The 17,756-nt window shown below is 35.9% G+C and overlaps 1 protein-coding gene and 1 long non-coding RNA gene across 14 annotated transcripts in view; one reads left to right on the forward strand and one right to left on the reverse strand.

Annotated features, from left to right (window-relative positions):
• Positions 1–15,675, forward strand: part of LOC135214883 (dystrophin-like) — a 1,767,410-nt gene extending 1,751,735 nt beyond the window's left edge. For 11 of the 13 annotated variants that reach the window (XM_064249322.1, XM_064249323.1, XM_064249325.1 and 8 more), the window contains 9 exons: positions 158–256; positions 575–730; positions 1,059–1,178; positions 1,466–1,602; positions 2,253–2,393; positions 2,523–2,763; positions 8,187–8,295; positions 8,541–8,651; positions 14,531–15,675. In XM_064249322.1, the coding sequence (XP_064105392.1) occupies positions 158–256; positions 575–730; positions 1,059–1,178; positions 1,466–1,602; positions 2,253–2,393; positions 2,523–2,763; positions 8,187–8,295; positions 8,541–8,651; positions 14,531–14,655 (1,239 nt within the window). In that variant the 3' untranslated portion in view covers positions 14,656–15,675. Of the gene's footprint in view, positions 1–157; positions 257–574; positions 731–1,058; positions 1,179–1,465; positions 1,603–2,252; positions 2,394–2,522; positions 2,764–8,186; positions 8,296–8,540; positions 8,652–13,310; positions 13,333–14,530 lie in introns of all 13 variants that reach the window. The other 2 variants (XM_064249315.1, XM_064249319.1) reach the window with 2 other exon arrangements.
• Positions 4,104–14,650, reverse strand: LOC135214885 (uncharacterized). The gene is made up of 5 exons (XR_010314516.1): positions 14,512–14,650; positions 13,649–13,766; positions 12,771–12,906; positions 7,177–7,295; positions 4,104–6,394 (listed from the first exon to the last, which is right to left on the reverse strand). It is a non-coding gene; the product is annotated as an uncharacterized LOC135214885 (long non-coding RNA).
• Positions 15,676–17,756: the final 2,081 nt, after the last annotated feature.

The raw sequence follows: 17,756 nt of genomic DNA on the forward strand, positions 1-17,756 counted from the left end.
AAGACAACCTTTAAGAAAATATTAATGCCTCGATTCTAAATGTGCTTTAAACTTTCATCATTTTTACAAAATAATTGCTTTAGAAATTTTTGTGGTTGAAACAAATTTTGTTTTCAGAATATATTGGGCCATTATATTTAAAATTAAAACATTGCAGGCTGTGCATTTCTTGGCATGGGTGCAACAAGAACCTCAGTCACTAGTATGGTTAGCTGTTTTGCATCGCGTTGCAGCTTCAGAAAATATTCAGCATCAGGTAACTAGAACAGTATCCTGAACTTTTGGTTAATGACATTTACCTTGTCACTGCAGTTGACTTCACATAACTGCTGGCCAAGTATTTCTATCAGTTCATGAAATTTCGGAGATAATTTCATCCAGGGAAAGCCATTTTTAATAAGTAGCTTCAGCAATTTGTATCTTGCCATTTGATGAAAACCTGTAATTTATAAAAATTCAGTGGAATTTTAAGCATTCATTTTTATAGGCCAGGTTAGTTTTGTAAAGAAATTTTTGGGTAGTCAAGTGTTCTTGAAAAAAATGCTTGCAAAAAAGTAATTGTTTTCTTTTTCAGGTTAAATGCAATATCTGCAAGGCATATCCTATTGTAGGCTTACGGTACCGTTGCCTCAAGTGCCTCAGCTTTGATATGTGTCAGCGGTGCTTCTTTGATGGAAGAAGTGGGAAGAGTCACAAGATCACTCACCCAATGCATGAATATTGCACAGCAGTAAGTCCATTGCTGTAGTACTGACTGATTTTTTTTCTCATATTTTTTTAATGGTGTTCAATATAATTAAGGTATTCATAAGTTTTATATTATTTTATTATTATTTTTTTTTTGCCAGTCTAATACGTGGTACTAAATGTGCATTAAATGCAGATGAATGTAATGTACATCACTTAACATGTGATTGAATTCACTTTTATTTTTTTTTATTATTTTGTGTACAGTCTACAATGGTAATGTTTGAAGTTGTGAAGAAAATATTTTGATCTGTTGAGATAGTAATGGTATACTGTATTCTTGTAACTGATTGTATTCTTTTTTCTTATAGACAACTGCAGGTGAAGATGTGAAAGACTTCACAAAAGCCCTCAAAAACAAATTTAAGTCAAAGAGATCATTACAAAAGCATACCAAAAAAGGTTACTTACCAGTACAGACTGTCTTAGAGGTAAGGAATAATCATCATCTTCAAGGAAATTTCTGCAAACTAATTGCCATGTTTTCTTTTGGCAGTCACATGAGTTTCCTTTTTGTAATAGATTAAATTGCTGTTATAATCCTTATGCATATTATCAATAAATGTCAAATTGGGTTAGGATTTAGCATTAACTAACCAACAGTTAAAATATCCAAATTATTTTTATTTTTACTAAAAGATTTAGGAGAAATATAATTTTTACAAACCTACACATATTTTGTAGAAAGTACTTAAAACTAATAGAACTTCTTTTGTAGGGTGATCCATTAGAATCTCCCTCACCATCTCCTCAGCACAATGTAACAAGTCAAGACATGCATTCAAGACTTGAGTTATATGCCTCACGTTTGGCAGAAGTAGAACTTAGAACAAACTCCAACTCCACCCCAGACAGGTAAGTATCTTCATTCAATACTTTTACGAGATAAATTCATCGCTATTTTTATGGCACAAACACAACAGAAGTTCCTGATGTATGTTTGTGGGACATTACATAAACTTCATGAGGCAACTTATAATAAACGTACCCTAATACTCTTACCACTAGTACTTTGAACTTATCTAAGAGAACGGCTCTGTATCATTAGTGACTATGCTTTCAGTAATGTTAGTGATCATTCTATAGATTTTGTATGAATTTTGGTAAACTCTTCACCATTACAACTTGGTTCAGTTTTTCAACATGAAAAAGGGACTTTTTGTACACTATATTTTATGATTGCCATACATTTTTTTTAGTTTTTAAAGCCTGTGATTTAAAAGAATTATTTTACATTGCCAGAATCTGACACTGACACAAAATATTCTAGTACATACTGACGACTATTATTGTGTTGGCATTGCACAGTACTGCACATTTTGCAATAAATGACAATCTATGGTGCTCTTGTTTATGATATTAAATTCTAGGTGTTAAGAGAAGAAATTTAAAATCCACCAATTGTGATAAAGCACAATCATGTTTCAATTTTTCAGTCATCTTAGTCACCTGATTGGTCTTTTGGATAGTTAATGATCAAGTCTCCTAATTTCACTTAATTTCAGTGAGGATGAACATGGATTAATTGCCCAGTACTGTCAGTCATTGAGTTCCTCTGATGCCCCACTACCAGTGCCACGCTCACCTCTACAGATCATGGCTGCTGTGGATGCTGATCAAAAAGATGAACTAGAACAGATGATAAGGTTTATATTTACAAGTTTCTTTTCAGCATCATGGAATATAAATATTTGAACATGGAAATTATATAATAACATAGAATTATGTTAGAAATATGTTGTAATTTTATTACATAAGTTTATTTCTATTCACAGAGCCCTTGAAGAAGAAAATAGTGTACTTCAAGCTGAATATGATCGACTGAAAAGTCAACAAACAGTTGGTTCACCACCTGATGATGGACTTGCTGGTCAGCGCTCTGAAGCAGACATGCTCGCAGAAGCAAAGCTTCTTAGGCAGCATAAAGGTCGTCTGGAAGCTCGTATGGGGATATTAGAAGAACATAATCGGCAGCTGGAAGCACAGTTACATCGACTTAGACAACTATTAGGAGAGGTCAGTTTCATAATTGTTAATAATTTTGTAAATCAGAAATATTTTTTTACTGAAGATTTTCAAATAGTGAAAGCCAAGCGCCAAGCAACAAGCTCATCAAAATACATTAAAATAAAAATTATAACTTTATTGAATAAACATGCTGTTCATACATAGTTATTGATATGTTTCTTATGTGCAATGGATCCCAGTTGCATGAACTTGTAATGATAAAGATCAAGACACTTTCACTATGCAATTTGTGGACTTAAATTAGTTAGTTGTTCATATGTGGAACAAACATTCAGGGGGATGTGACTATCAATATAGGGTAACTCCTTTGATGGATAGCACACTGATTATATGCCATCATAAGGGATCACCTCATAGGAAGTCTCTACTGTTAAAGATGCAAGTTTCCTGGGCAGCTCAAGGACTTCTCCCAGGTCTTCAGTGCAATTACTTTGTCATGCAAAAGTTTACAGTGGGAGATTTTGAACACATCTGTGCTGAGTTTTTTGCTTTAGGACATCCCCATGGGGTATCCTATTGTCTTTTTGGTCTACTTGGGAGACTTTGTTAGACCTCTTCTTGGTGTTGGATTCTAGTCTTCAATTCATGGTCCCAGAATTGTTCATTGGAGAAGAAAACTCCTTTCTGCCACCACTCATTTAACAGTTGAGATGCACCAGTGTGCAGCGGACGCCTCTGTGGACCTCATGGTAAGTTACATTCCAGGCAGGAGGAATGTGATGGCCAACAATCCATTGGAGTAAAGTCCTATTTATGGAGTGGTCTCTGCATCAGGACATAGTGGCTCACCTTGGGTTTAGAACAAAAAATTCATGTCTTGGCCATGAATTCTGGGAAGAAGATGGGGGAAACAAAAAAAATAATAAGTTCCCATACAAAAGTTAGTATTAATGACAGAAGAAATACTCCTGACAAGAAAATACTCCAAACTTGGGAGTAGATAGTCTTAAAGGTGAACAGCACAGCTTGGCAAAACACCATCTCGCCCAGATCTCCACCTTTATAAAAAGAATCCAAAGGAAGCGACTAGTCTCGTAACCTCACTTTCACCTCTCATGAAAGATGAGACTTTAATGTTTCTACTGAGGGACAGTGAACTGAGATTAATCTCCACCCAGTAAAGAACATTCTAAGGGTGAAACTCTGTCCAGCAGTGGAATAGTGTCTTGGAAATTGCCCAAAATGTGCTTAAATCAATAAGAACTTCAGTTCAGCACTTACTGATAGATAACTCTACCACAGAAGACTGCAAAACCAATCTGGCAAGCACTCTCATCTTCAGTGTTGTTATCTTTGTTGGTTGGGATGAAACATGAAACAAGCTCATCTAAAATGTAGGTTGTTTATTAGGTACCGCTACATTGCAAAAAGGACTTTACATTTGAGCAACCAAACTCGGGAGGGGAAGCGGTGTATACTGCCAAGCATTGGATTTGAATGTGTTCAGTTGCCACTTAATGATGCACACCTGAGGCAAAAGAATACAGTTGCTGTTACATCGTTCAGGACTACAGCTGGGCTCACAGTGCTGTTAACCCAGATTTTTACAGCAGCATAAGTGGATTAACGGGCTAAAAAACCATGTGTTGGTACTGGATACAGGAATAGCCAGTTCCTCCAGCATACTTGTCCCCTGGGGAAACAGTACTTCATAGTTGCCTGACCAGCCTTTCATGATGATCTAGCCTGTGTAGATCGCACATGTCACTTGTACAACCTTTGTACAAGTCTGACTCTGGCAGCAGCACAGTGAATGCGGTCTAGAGCTTTCTCAAGCCATTCCTGTGAGAATGACCGAGGTTGAGCTCAAGTTCTGCCTCGACTTGTTCCCGGTAGGTATGTGGTACATATCTAGCAAGGTGCAATGGTGGCGAAAGGTATTTCCTCCTCCTGAGAATAGATTCGCATTATCTGTTTTTCCATCGTCTTGAGCTCTTACTAGGAGACAAGCTATTGACATATTTTCATATGGAATAGGTCTGGGAGAGACTGACAGAATAATGGCCAACTCTTTACAATGATGTTCAGATACTTTCATGGACTTGAGAATCCTTCACTGAACAGGACAGTTCAAGGTGAGAGTGGTTGTGAAAAATCATAAGGCAGGTGTCATGGTAGTGCTGTCTGTGGTGAACACTGGACTAACTGGTGGGGGTTGTAACAGACATCAGCATCTGTGACTGGTAATGTCTAAATCTTGGATGTGATTTCACCATCCAAAGGTGTCATTGTAAAGCCATCTGTGGTGAACACTGGACTAACTGTTAGGGTTGTAATGCACTCTTAGGAATGTCCAGGTCAAGATGGCGGGGGCCCATATCAAAGACATCAGTGCTGTGTCTGGTAACATCCAAATCCTCGATGAGACTTCACCATACAAGAGGGAAATGGAGATTGGATGGAGTCTTGAGAGAAGGGGTGGGCCAACCATCCAATAACAGCTGGGGTTCTTGCCTCGAGTGTGTGGTATAGGCTGCGCAATGGAAGTGGCCTCCTGTTTTCTTCCAACAGCACTTGTCATATTGTCCATGTCAGTTGTAGTGGCGGTACTGAACCTATCTGGCAGTGACTTGACCAAGAACCCCTTGTAATCACAGTTGCTGCTGATACTTCTCTGTGGATCTGTTTGTGCAGTGGCATGAAACAATCTGTGATGGTGTAGTAGGGGTGGCACCCTTTCCATTATCTTCTGCTTCCTATAGTTTGAGAGGGCACAAGAGACAGAAGTGCCCTCATAGGTGCGACAAGTGTTGATAATGGTGTAGAAGGGTGTTGGTGTTGAGGGCTACAAGTTTCTCAGTCAGCTCTTCATCCCTAAATCCCCATGAGGACGAGAAGCAGAAGTGCCCTCCTAGATGCAACAGTGTTGATAATGTAGCCTAGAGGGTTGGTGTCGATGGCTACACGTTTCTCAATCAGTTCTAAATCCCCATGAGGATGATTATCTTTGTTTGCTCGCAGGCAGAGAAGATTTTCTGGGACAGACTTCTACTTCCTCTGCCACGTTCTTGAGTCTAGTGAAAACCCCCTCCCACTAACTGTTTACAGGTGAGCAGCTCCTTCATCAAAGATTCTTGCTGCAAAGCATTTTTGTGTACTTGAAGGGGATTCAAGACAATCTGGTGTCATGTCTATATGGTGTGCTTGGGGGATCCTTGTGTCTCCAAGGTAACACATCCTCATCTGGAGTAATTGCTTCTCTCTTGGTAACTTGGTCAGTTACCATAACTGAATAATCATTCCATGATTCCATGAATATGTTACCATTCCCAAAATTTTTGAAAAGTTGCATCTTAGTAATTACTTTCTGTGGAGGGAGTACTGATGGGAATGTGACACACACTGGTAGTGAGGCAAGAGCTGCAAATGTCAAAGGACATGCACTGGGGCTTCCTATATGAGGAGGGGCGATTTGTAGAAAGGCACTGTAGCTGCCCATTTTCTTCTCTTCTTCTTCCTCCTCTTGTCCAATCCAGGCACGATCCTCGAATCGTGATTTCACCAGGTATTGTATGAGTGAAAGGAAATCAGCTGATTGGGGTATACTCTTCTGGGGATGGAGGATGAGTGGGGACTCTGGACAGTAGACAGGGTCTTGAGGGGTGTCATCACGTTCGTCCTGAAAAGGGGAACACATTGTGAATAATGATCTGTTGGCCCCCATACAGGCTTACATTTGGTAATCTATAGCTTGGTTAATTTAGACAAAAAATTATGTAAATATTCCTATACTATTACCAAGCTAATACAGTAGATCAAGAACTCCTCTCTCTAGACTAAAGATGCACAAAAGGCAAGTGATAAGTCATCAGGATCAACCACACCTAATTCTGTGTGAAACACACTTGTTTTCATAAAACATCTTCAACTTCAATCATGAAACAAATTGAAAACCAAATGACAAAAACAATTTTACAGTAAAAACATATTGATGAAAACTACAGTAAAAGCATCTTCAAAATTATACAAATACTAGTGCAAAACCATAAAACGAATACCAATATCGTAAATACATTATGCCGTTAAGCAGCAATATGACAACAGTCCACCACTGTCACTTTCTGATATTACTGTCATTAGCTAAATACATTTTTACTGAGCATCTTTCACCAACACCATGTACCAACTCACTCATTTTTCTCTCCATCACTAGTTAATTGAACTAATTTAACAATGTTTGCCTTAATATTATTGTTCCTATATATGTGATTTTTATGTGGGCTCAAGAGACAAGACACGAGCAGACTGTCCAAATTAGCTGCCACTGTGGTGCACCCCATTCTCTCCCTACTAAGATTACAAGGCCTAAACTTAGCCATCTCAATGCCCGGCCATGCACGAAAAGAGTGGGGTACAGGTGAATGGCGATAGATAAGAAAAAGCCCCCAGTAGCTCTCCTACCCTTTTCATCTCACATTGCAGTGCTGGTGTAGTCAGGAACGGAACACTTAATCACAGCCCTCAGAGGATCTCGCCTTTTCCAATGCAGCAGTCGAGCCAATTGGAAGTGCCTTATACACCTGAAAATATAATTGTTAGTACGTACGTATACATATTGGAGAGTCACAACCTAAAATGCAATAACTGAAAAAATATACACATTTGCTGAGGCACAAAAGGTGGGAGTACTTGAACCATGTAAGACATGGAGAAATCTTTTAAAACAGACAAAAGATTATTATGACATGCAATTTACATAATTCTTGAAAAATCACAAAGTGATATCCAAATGCAAATACAGAATTCCAAAATATTTAAAATAACTTAGAATTCAATAAAAAAAATTCTGATTTGCAAGAAAGCATAAACAGAATATGTAATGAAGCAACTGGTTATTGAAAAACAAAAACTTAGATAGTGCGATTATTCGGCGAACAGTGAATTACATAATGTTTAAGAAAAATTACCAGTCCAATTGAAAATTACTGAAGACACAATGAAAATCTCTCAATTTATAAAATTAACTAACTCAAAACTACAGCAATACTGAAAGGGTACAACTGAAGTACCCAGTCGAAATACATATAGTACTGTGAAAAAAAACATTACATGAAATGAATGAAGAAATGAAGGTACGTACAATGGTTTAAATTACTTGCAAGCAGTGTGTACATAAAGTTATATGAAGAAATGAAGAAAAATTCATAGTAGACCAGGTACATAACAGTGTGGGCTTCTTAACATTTACTGGTAAATTTGGTGTAAGTGGACATTGACTGGTAAATTTGGTGTAAGTGGGGTAGGTTACATAGATGAAAGGTAGTATATTATTTATGGGACTATATTGCACAAGTAAAAAATAACTCTCTATATTAATATAGTGTGTTATATTTCTAAATCATCCAGGTGTCTTGTTTTCATTAAAACTATATAACATATGAGTAATGGGTATTTTGTTCTTTATTTTTCAGCCTGGAGTCAGTTCTCCAAATAAATCTGGAACACTTCAAACAAAGTCAGTTACAGCTAGTCAGCTAGCCATGGATTCTCCTGCCAAAGTCAATGGACACTCAACACAAGGTAAAAATAATAGAGTAGAGTATATGTGATATCATATTATAAGAAATTCATCTGTAATACACTTATAAACCAGTCAAAACAAAACATGTAGTTAGGGTGGTGGGATTACATCTTCAAGTTGGTACTATGCTTATCTTCATCCTTCAATCAGAATTCCTGAAAATATGCAAGCTTCATTTCTTGAACACTGTCAAGTTCTATACTAACTTGTCATTGAGCCATTTCTGTTTATTATAATGGCACAGGAGGTGCCACCAGTGCTTACGAGGGGTTAGAGCAAATGAGCGAGTATGTACGGCCGCCACCACCCCCCATGGGAAGTGTGGCTCATGTGGGCAACCTCTTCTCTCGTGCAGGTACATTGGTAGCTGCATGATTAAATTTAATTACACCACTGAATGGACTTTATTATTCATCCTGCTATTTTTCCTTTATGTGAATGTTACTGTTGCCCTTATTCAAGATACAGTATGTCCCATGTAAGACAATGGATGTGCTATGTCATTAAATCATTTGAATATGTCTGAAATTTTTGTTGCACTCTATACTATGTTTTCTGTAAACTAACTGCAATGGTTACCATAGATTGATTAATGGTGTTTATTTGCATGTCCTATGAAATTTTGTTATCTTGAAATTTAACAAAAATCATAACTGCACGTGTTCAGTTTCTATGCAGTATATGTATGTAGTAGGTTGGAAAGAAATTACTGAAACTCTCACTAACCATTCAAGTTCAATGAGAAAGTGGAACATGATGTTGTTATATAGTATCAACACTATTCTACATCGTAGGTATTTAGCTGAAAATTTTTTAAAGGTATGCTGCCATGTGTGCTTAGTGTAGTTGTTACATGCATATTCCACCACTAACACTACTCACTTATACTATTCATAAAAACAAACTATATACTATGGATCAAGAGTAGCTTCTACTCTGCTGTTATTTTCTATTTAGTATTTTTCTTTGGCATATCAAAGAAACCTTGGGAAATCTCCATTAAGGGGATGAGTGAATGTTTTTGTCGAGAGATACTATCCAGTGGAGGGAAGAATAACTGTAATTCATTAGGAACTGCTTCCATGTATTTTTGAAGCACAATATTTTTTTTTATATGGATGGTCCTAGTGGTGAGAGATTAATTACCTGATAGCAAAGAATCCAGAGTATTTATTTCATCAAATCCCTTAAAGGTAAAAGCTGACAAAAACCTTTATGATGATCACTTGTTCAAAGGTAGACCATGCACAGACAAGCATATCTATAGATGTGAAGAAAAGTAGATATTCATTTATGTTTGTCCATTATTGTGTACATCATGCATAACTTATCATAAAGTGTATTTGCTGTACTCAACAGTATTCTATGTAATTAAAATACTCCCTAAAATAATACATCTGGTTGTTAATATTAATTTGAACCCTGATCTCTTTGTAAATGTGGAAAAAAGGTAGGTGACTAGTATATGTGCAGGTGTCTCAACAGCTTTGGTAGTATATTTATAGATGGGGGGATTAACTTTGACTTGTGATAAGAGGGGTCAATACATCATTCTGCTTTGGTCCTCATTACCTTGCACCTGGGTTGACCACTCTGGGGATGGATCAGTTGAAACACTTGAGAATAATCCTAAAATTAAGCGTTGAAGTCTTATTTCCAGCAGACCCTTGATAGTCATTCTCAGTTTGATTACTGACAGTATATTCTAGAATCTTCCTCTTGTATGGACAAGTACTTTGAAAAACTGTAGTATAGCATTTTGGAGTGAGACAAAGCTGGTTTTTAACCATATCTGTTCAAAAGAGGATTCTGGAAACTGCCTTTCTGAGTGAAACTGAGAATACAAATTCATCAGACCACTGTTAGTCTGATTACATAATATTTCATTTTAAGACCTTTCCCCAAGCAAGTATTTCAAGAGATTCTACACCCTGATCAGTTGAACCAAATATAAGCTCAAGAGGACCGAAGCATATTGACCTCTCCCATGACAAGACAAGAAAATTCATTACCATCTCTAATCCTACCGAAGTAATTTATTTTACTTCTGCAGAGTATAGTACACACTACATATATAAGAGTATTTACCCACCCTTTTCCCACATTTACCAATATGTAGTCAGGACTGAAGTACTACTATCAACCAGAATAAGTTTATATTTATACAGTATTTTTTCAATGCTGTATACTATCATGTATAATTGTGCATGAAGAGGAATCATCCTTATGTCCCTGTTCATCATCACCTTATAACATCTGCATAGCTGAGGGGATTTCAGTCAGAAGAGTTACAATAGTAGATCACTATGCATACACGTAGATCACTATGCATACACACAGGATTTACCAGTCTCCCTGTTAAGTCTGTGTTGAACTTTATGTTAGTTTGTCTGTACTTTAGGTCCTTTAGTGCGTGTTGCATTTACCATGCCATCATGATACCTCTTGTACGGTAGAGAGGATTTCCGTTAAACTTTGTGCAAAGGTAGACTATTATATACGTGTATAGATGTTCACAAAGGAAGACATTCACATGTTACATTGTCTGTCACTCTCCAATGGCATAATTGCATTTCATCCTACACGGTTGAAGGGATTCCTATTACTCTTGGTACATGGGTAGGTATTCATGTAGTAAAAATATGCATCAATGACCTACCTGTGTTTGTGTTAGGGCATCTGTTGTAGGTGACTTAGTGCATCTCTGTGATATTTGTACTTTGGCCATGATAATTGAACAATAAAAGAAAGAATAATTGACACAAGTACTCTTTTAGTGAAACTTGTTCATATGAACAAGTTTAGTGACTTTCATAGTGAAAGAAGGTGCTACATGTACATTGCAATTATAGTCGACCTCCACCTATTCGAGGTTCCGGATTCGCAGGCTTGCTTATTCGCAGATTTTTCTACGGAACATATACACACTATTCGTAGAACTCACGTTAGTTGTAGAATATACGCCTATACGCAGTATTTTACAGAGAAATATTCACTAATTACTGTAATTTCATATTTCTGGACTAAATGCATTTTTTGTGATAAAACTACGTATTAACCCTTAGGAGCCGATGTAAAAAATTAATATGCAGCACCCGAGACTGTTGAAACTTTGAAGTCTGCCAGTGTAAAAAGAAAAAAAATTAAAAAATTTTCCCTACCTTCCATGAAAGTTGAATAATACTATTTGCAACCCCTTGTGGGGCCTCTTTTACAAGGCAATCGTAAATTTTACCAAGTTATACTTTTTTCTAATAAATAAATGTATTTTATTTTGTAAAATTTCAATTACAGCTCACACAATATCAAAACAGTTAAGAAATAAAGTCGGTAACAAATTCTTAGCATATTGTTGTAAAATATTCATGCAAATTTACTGAGAACACAGATGCAGTAACTTTTTGGGATTTATACATGTTTTATCTAATATTTGTTTGCCCTTCTCTTTGCAAAATTACATGATAACCGACATACTATCATAAAAGAAAGGAACCAAAACCAACAGGAACACCTTGTTATATTTATGAGCAAATTTATAAAAAGACATCATGTGAGACAGAGAAACGGTACATCTAAGCCGCCCAGTCTCTCACATCTTAGCCAGTCTAAAAGTTGCCATTAGTGAATTTATGGGATATAGAAGTAATGGTACCTCTTTCCCACTCGATACCCCCAAAATCAATGGCGCGTAATATTGTTACTAACCACGAGTCACACTGTTGTCCTTCCAAAACCTGTTATTGCTACTCATGTTAGCATGACCATCCACTAAGAGCTAAAATACTCATTCCTAAGTGTTTTTAAGATGGGTTTTTTGGTGTTTGAACTACATTATCAAAATATGTGTTTTTAGAAGGGTTCAAAGCATCTGCGTTTTTTACATAGCTATTCACAGCAGGTTGTGAATACTGGGGGTTGACTGTACAACTAGGTTGAAGTTGTTTACATTAAACTTGGTACTTACATAAAATGTCAAAAAGAAAGAGCATCTGTGTGTCCTACTGCTTGTCTGTCAGTGTATTTAATATCTCTCTGTCAAAAACCAGTTAAATTTGGTACAAAGGCAGAGACCACCATGCTGATATATACATGGAGGGAAATAAGAGTGAGTTTATAGTGTGGTTAGGTATAGGTCGCAGCGTAAGTACTGCTTTAACATATTCTAAGAATGCTAATTGTAAGTGTTGTGGATTCTATGAATGACATGTTGAAGCTGTCTCATCAGAGAAGACTGATGGCGTCTCTTTCATCAAGTGCAAGGAAGTGAAAGTGCATGTGTAAACTCAGAAGTAAACTGAACTGTGAATTAACCTATAATTTACTTTAGTACACCTCCCCTAGAGGCCATTTTATTTTGTAAGATATACAAACTTATTAAATTTTGAAAAGCATGAACAATTATAAAGCTTGAAAAATTCATCATACAAATTAAGTACATGACTTTAGCATCTTGAAAGGAGCTTTCTTAACTTACCTCGCATGTGTTTAGTATAGAGTACACTACGTAAATGAGTCAAGTTAGTCAACGTTCAATTTACCATGTTTAGTATCTCACAGACTCAAAATTTTAACAATAATTTTGTTATTTCTGGGAACCTTTTCATCTTCACCTGAAACAGAATGGCTTCATGAACTGAGAGCATAAAATTTTATAAAATTAAAATAGAATTTAAAATATTCATTTTGATATAAGTTAAAGAAATGTTGAATTATTTAGTGTGCAATATCACATCTTACATGATAAGTAATATTTGGTTACATTGTGTTCTTAAACATCAATGCAAGAGTTAAGCAAATAGCAGTACTAGTTTACATATACTGTATATGAGCATGAGAGAGTAAACCAAACAAAAAACAGTTATAGTTTGGAAATATGAATAAATTTGCTCTATTTACCCACTTTCTCAAATGAATATCCATTAAAACAATATACTATGATCAGTAATGCTGTGTCAGCTTTAATCCAATGCAATACATGCACAAAATTTATATTGATCTTTACTCCTTCATGCAGCCCCTTACAGGAGTTCTGGATGGTAAGTCATTCATGTTTACATGAAAGCAGTGTCTTTATAACTGCAAGTTTTCTGTTATCTCGAATGTTAATTTTGAACTAAAACCTTCATCTTGAAGAGTTGTTTTTAAACTGTACAAACCCAAAGAAGACATTAAGTGGAGCGCTAACTCTACTTCTGCCAAAATAACTCCAGCCATAGAATTTGAGACAGCTGTTATCTATGAAAACTCTCATTATCCCTTCGAAGTTACTTAATTTTTTCTTTAGTGTTTTACTATTTATTTACTAATTCTTTTATAGGTCAGATTGATGTAATTTATTTATGCATTTCTTACCTAAATATTCTAGATGCAGCAGTACTGTTTCTAAGTGATTGTGGTTTCTTATTTTTTTAAATCGCGTGTTTATCCTCAACAGATGAAAAACTGTCACAACCCAACTTCAATGCTGCTGCTGCAAATTGTTACCAACAAGAATATACTATTTAGATATGGAAAATAGAAATCCTAATTCCTATAAATAAAAATGTAACAAAAGTTGCTGGAAATTACAAAGAAAATTTTTGTGGTTTATGAAACTTTAACATCACAAAATTAGCCATCATCATCAGTAGTTAAAGGGTATACAGTAAAGGTTTTACAGTGAAAAAAAAATTGTTTTTATGATGTTCACTGCTAAATTTAATGAATTCCATAACTGATGTTATTTGAAAAATTTGCTGTATGCTCATTATCCTCATAAAAGAACAAAATTGTAGTTGTACACTAAATGAAAAAATGCTTCACTATAGAAGGGGAATGTACATATAGTTATTAAAAAAAAATTGTGCATACACATGCACACCTATTATACTTAGTTTGCTGATACTATTAAGTGCTTGAAGCACACAGAAATATCTATCAGAATTTCGTGTTTGCAGCAATAAAGTTTCCTGTCCCCTCCAAATTTTTGCACATCCATACATGGAAAAAGCAGTCTGAATAAGTTTTTTTAAGCCTTTTGTGTTTTTGTGCCGTTTTCAACTGAGATTCTTTACTGATTAACCCTGTTATTTTTTTTCATATTAAAGTGCACTTGATCAGCACAAGAGCCATTCATGATGGGCCTAAAAAAGTATCAATGTTGAAGTTGAGGATATTTTCACTTAATATTAAAAATACTTATTAAAAATACTTCATTATTTTCACAAAATACTCACTCTCTATCTCCTTTATCAGGCGACCTGGGGAAGGCAGTTGGCACTCTGGTGGCCACAATGACCCACGAGGGGGCGAGCGACTTGCCTAGCGATGAGGAGGAAGACCCTAATGCCTCTGACACTGAAGAGGAGAAGGCTGTGTAATTCAGCTACGTGGCTCAACCTCTGGCAATAAGTGAGGCAAAGCCAGGGAATAGCAGCACCCATTTTGCCATGGAGATAATCAGTGCTCCCGGTTCTGAAATTGGAAATTTTTTACCTGGGCTATTAGACTACTTTAATGTTAATTGTTTAAAAGCAGAGGGCATGCTAGCTTTTTTCCATTTCTTTACATCCATGTCAGTTTTTATATGCCCTTAGTAGATCATTCAATAAATCATCACTGGGAAAGGAGAAAATCTAGCATGTCACTAGCTTTATATCTTTCTGCACAACTCAGAGAATACAAGAATATTTTCAATGAACTGGGTATATTTCATGACTACATGTCCCAATTTATGTTCATATTTACTTAATATACAATACATAAGTAGAAGTGTTTGCCTGAATCAAAAGAATACGATTCGGATTTAAAAGTATGTGTTAGAAACAAATTGTATAGAATGTATTATAAAAAGAATTTTTGGCTTGCATATAAAACGAGCATAAGCGTTGTAGTCATGTGTCAATGGTGCAAAGATGAAAACCCTAAATGTGATACCCCAGTTTACAGTTATAAAGTGTCATTACTGTATGCCATTTATTTTATTATTTTTCCCAAACATTTGCAAATGTAGGTAAGAACATTGTTCAAATTAATTAGTACAGTTTTATGAATTTTTATTCAGCCTTTGTTGCTGACTCAAGTGACCATATGTGTACATATCATAATTCATAAAGTTATATCAAAGTCACATATTGCTATAGATATAGTTTTTATGAATATGTTTTCCAGTTGTTATGTCGTGCTTGTCATTAATTACATGGATGCCTTATTCTTATTTCTAGCTGTTTTGTAAAATGACATTTAGCTAAGTTGAGTTCAGATCTTTCGTAACATGCAACAATTTGAGTTGTAACTTTGGTTTGAAGCTGAATAAATCAAGGTCAGGTTGTTTGCTCCTTAATTCGTAATATTTGAATATTGCTTAGAATTAACTAATAAAAGTGGCTATGATGTTAAAATATGTCTTTCATTGACTTACCCTTTTTTGTTTTTTCCTCATAATTTTCATCTTTAAAGTCAAAGTTCATCACTTCATGGATTATTATATTAGGCTTTCTCTTTATCAATATACAAAATTCTTGAAATGCCTTAAGAACAACACCAGCTGGGATGCCAAGACAGTCAAAATGACTGCCTACTACAGCACTCAGGTGTACTGCATTAGTACAGATTTCAATTGAAATGACAAGGGGCAAAGAAATTTATTTATGGGCCCAGTAAGGGGAAGCATCACAACAATCAGTCTTGGCAATGCAAACTTCTATATTTGAATCAATGTTGCAGCCTTAAAGCAATGGCTGCAATAACACAGCCTTGTATGACAATTCATGAGTACAAGACACATTTTTTCAAAAAGGCAGGTTAGACAATGTAAAACTGTTTAAACTAAGGCTCAACCAGCTCTTGGTGTGGAGGTAATCCAGCCACACTTGCCATACAGACTGGGGTTGCTGGAGGGATGAAGTCTGCAGTTTACACAATGACAAGACAGGGAAGTTTAAAAAAAACTGTGGATAGAATCCAGTGACATCAGTCTCCAGGATCCCGGTCTGATAGTTTCACACAAAAAAACTTTTTTGTGCAACATTTCGCCTTTTTAATTTTTTTTTTTCAATATCAATATTCACATGACCTACAATATCATATGTCCAAAATCGCATTCACTGCTTAAATCTATGGAGGGATATTTATTAAATTGCATTTCAAAATGTAACAAAGGCAATTATCCCTGTTTAATCTGGTAAATCGTTGCTTTGACCAGTTTGTGTGACGTCACAAAATCACATGCGCAAATGAGTCCCAAAACCTCTCACTAGATCGGGACTACCATGCCATTACTATATCGTGGTAGTACCCTTCCCTTTAATTTCACATCAGAAGATGAAGATTTTACAGCTTGTCAAGTTAAAATGATGAAAATGTCATGTGCATGGTAGCGAGTAAGTCTCATTTGCTCAATTTCATTAATAATACTGAACCCCACTTTGTAGGAATTTTCAAAACACATGACAGCGTCCAAAAAACTACAGCAAGCAGTAAGTAGTATAACATTGGTTGGGGGTCATGGGTATGATGTGTTCTTAATGTTAGGTTATGGTACATACCTGTACATTATGACATCTTTCTTTATTCCTACATTGTAATGAGTTCTGAATTTCTGCATTATTTTAATAAATAGTAAAACCCAACAAGAATGAAATGCAAAAACATTAAACCTGACCTAAAGTAACCTAAAGCACTGTAAATGAACAGGATTTAAACAAACTTAACCAGACCTGAACTGGCCTAGTTACCCGCAATTCCTGATGAAATTCAAGAAAGATATTCCAAATACTGTATGCTAACCACCTTCACCAATATGCACATGGACAAAAAAATGCACCTGGAAATCCTAATAAAGGAGCATTGAATACCCTTTCTCTTCATAATTCTTACCAGTTATACAATATGCATTTTTCCGACATTTCTCAAAAGAATACAATAAGAGGATGTACTATATTTAACCTTCCAATGATACTTTTGCAACTTCTGATTCTGATAAACGGTTAGGATTACAGTATGCTTTTGAAGTGATTCCTGCACTTGTCAAGTAAAGACCTGATGTCTAAAGTTATGTTGGTGTGGGGGAAGAATTCAGGGGGGCGGGGGGAAATACTCTGCCAGGTAGGGACTTGTAACCTAGGTTAGGATCAACTGGGTTAAAACCCATTATTCAATTTAACTTACAGTGTCATAGGTTAAGTTATAATGAATCCAAGGGAGCTTTTGCCAGGCACGGTTAAATGCATCCTTAAATTTCACCATATTTGCATTTTCCCCCACACAAAAAACTCAGCTTTCCCACTGTGGTTCATCATAATTATGCTGTATGATACAGGGGATTCTGGTATATTTAAAACTACAGATTAGCTACCACAGTGAATGAGATGTGTTCAAAGCACATTAAAATGCGACTACATGATGCAATCATGGTTTACAGAAAAATTTACCAAGCAATCACTTACCATGGCTTCAAAATATAAACTTGTAGTACACGGTA

The sequence above is a fragment of the Macrobrachium nipponense genome, chromosome 46 (genome assembly GCF_015104395.2).
Source record: "Macrobrachium nipponense isolate FS-2020 chromosome 46, ASM1510439v2, whole genome shotgun sequence".
NCBI classification, from domain to species: Eukaryota; Metazoa; Arthropoda; class Malacostraca; order Decapoda; family Palaemonidae; genus Macrobrachium; species Macrobrachium nipponense.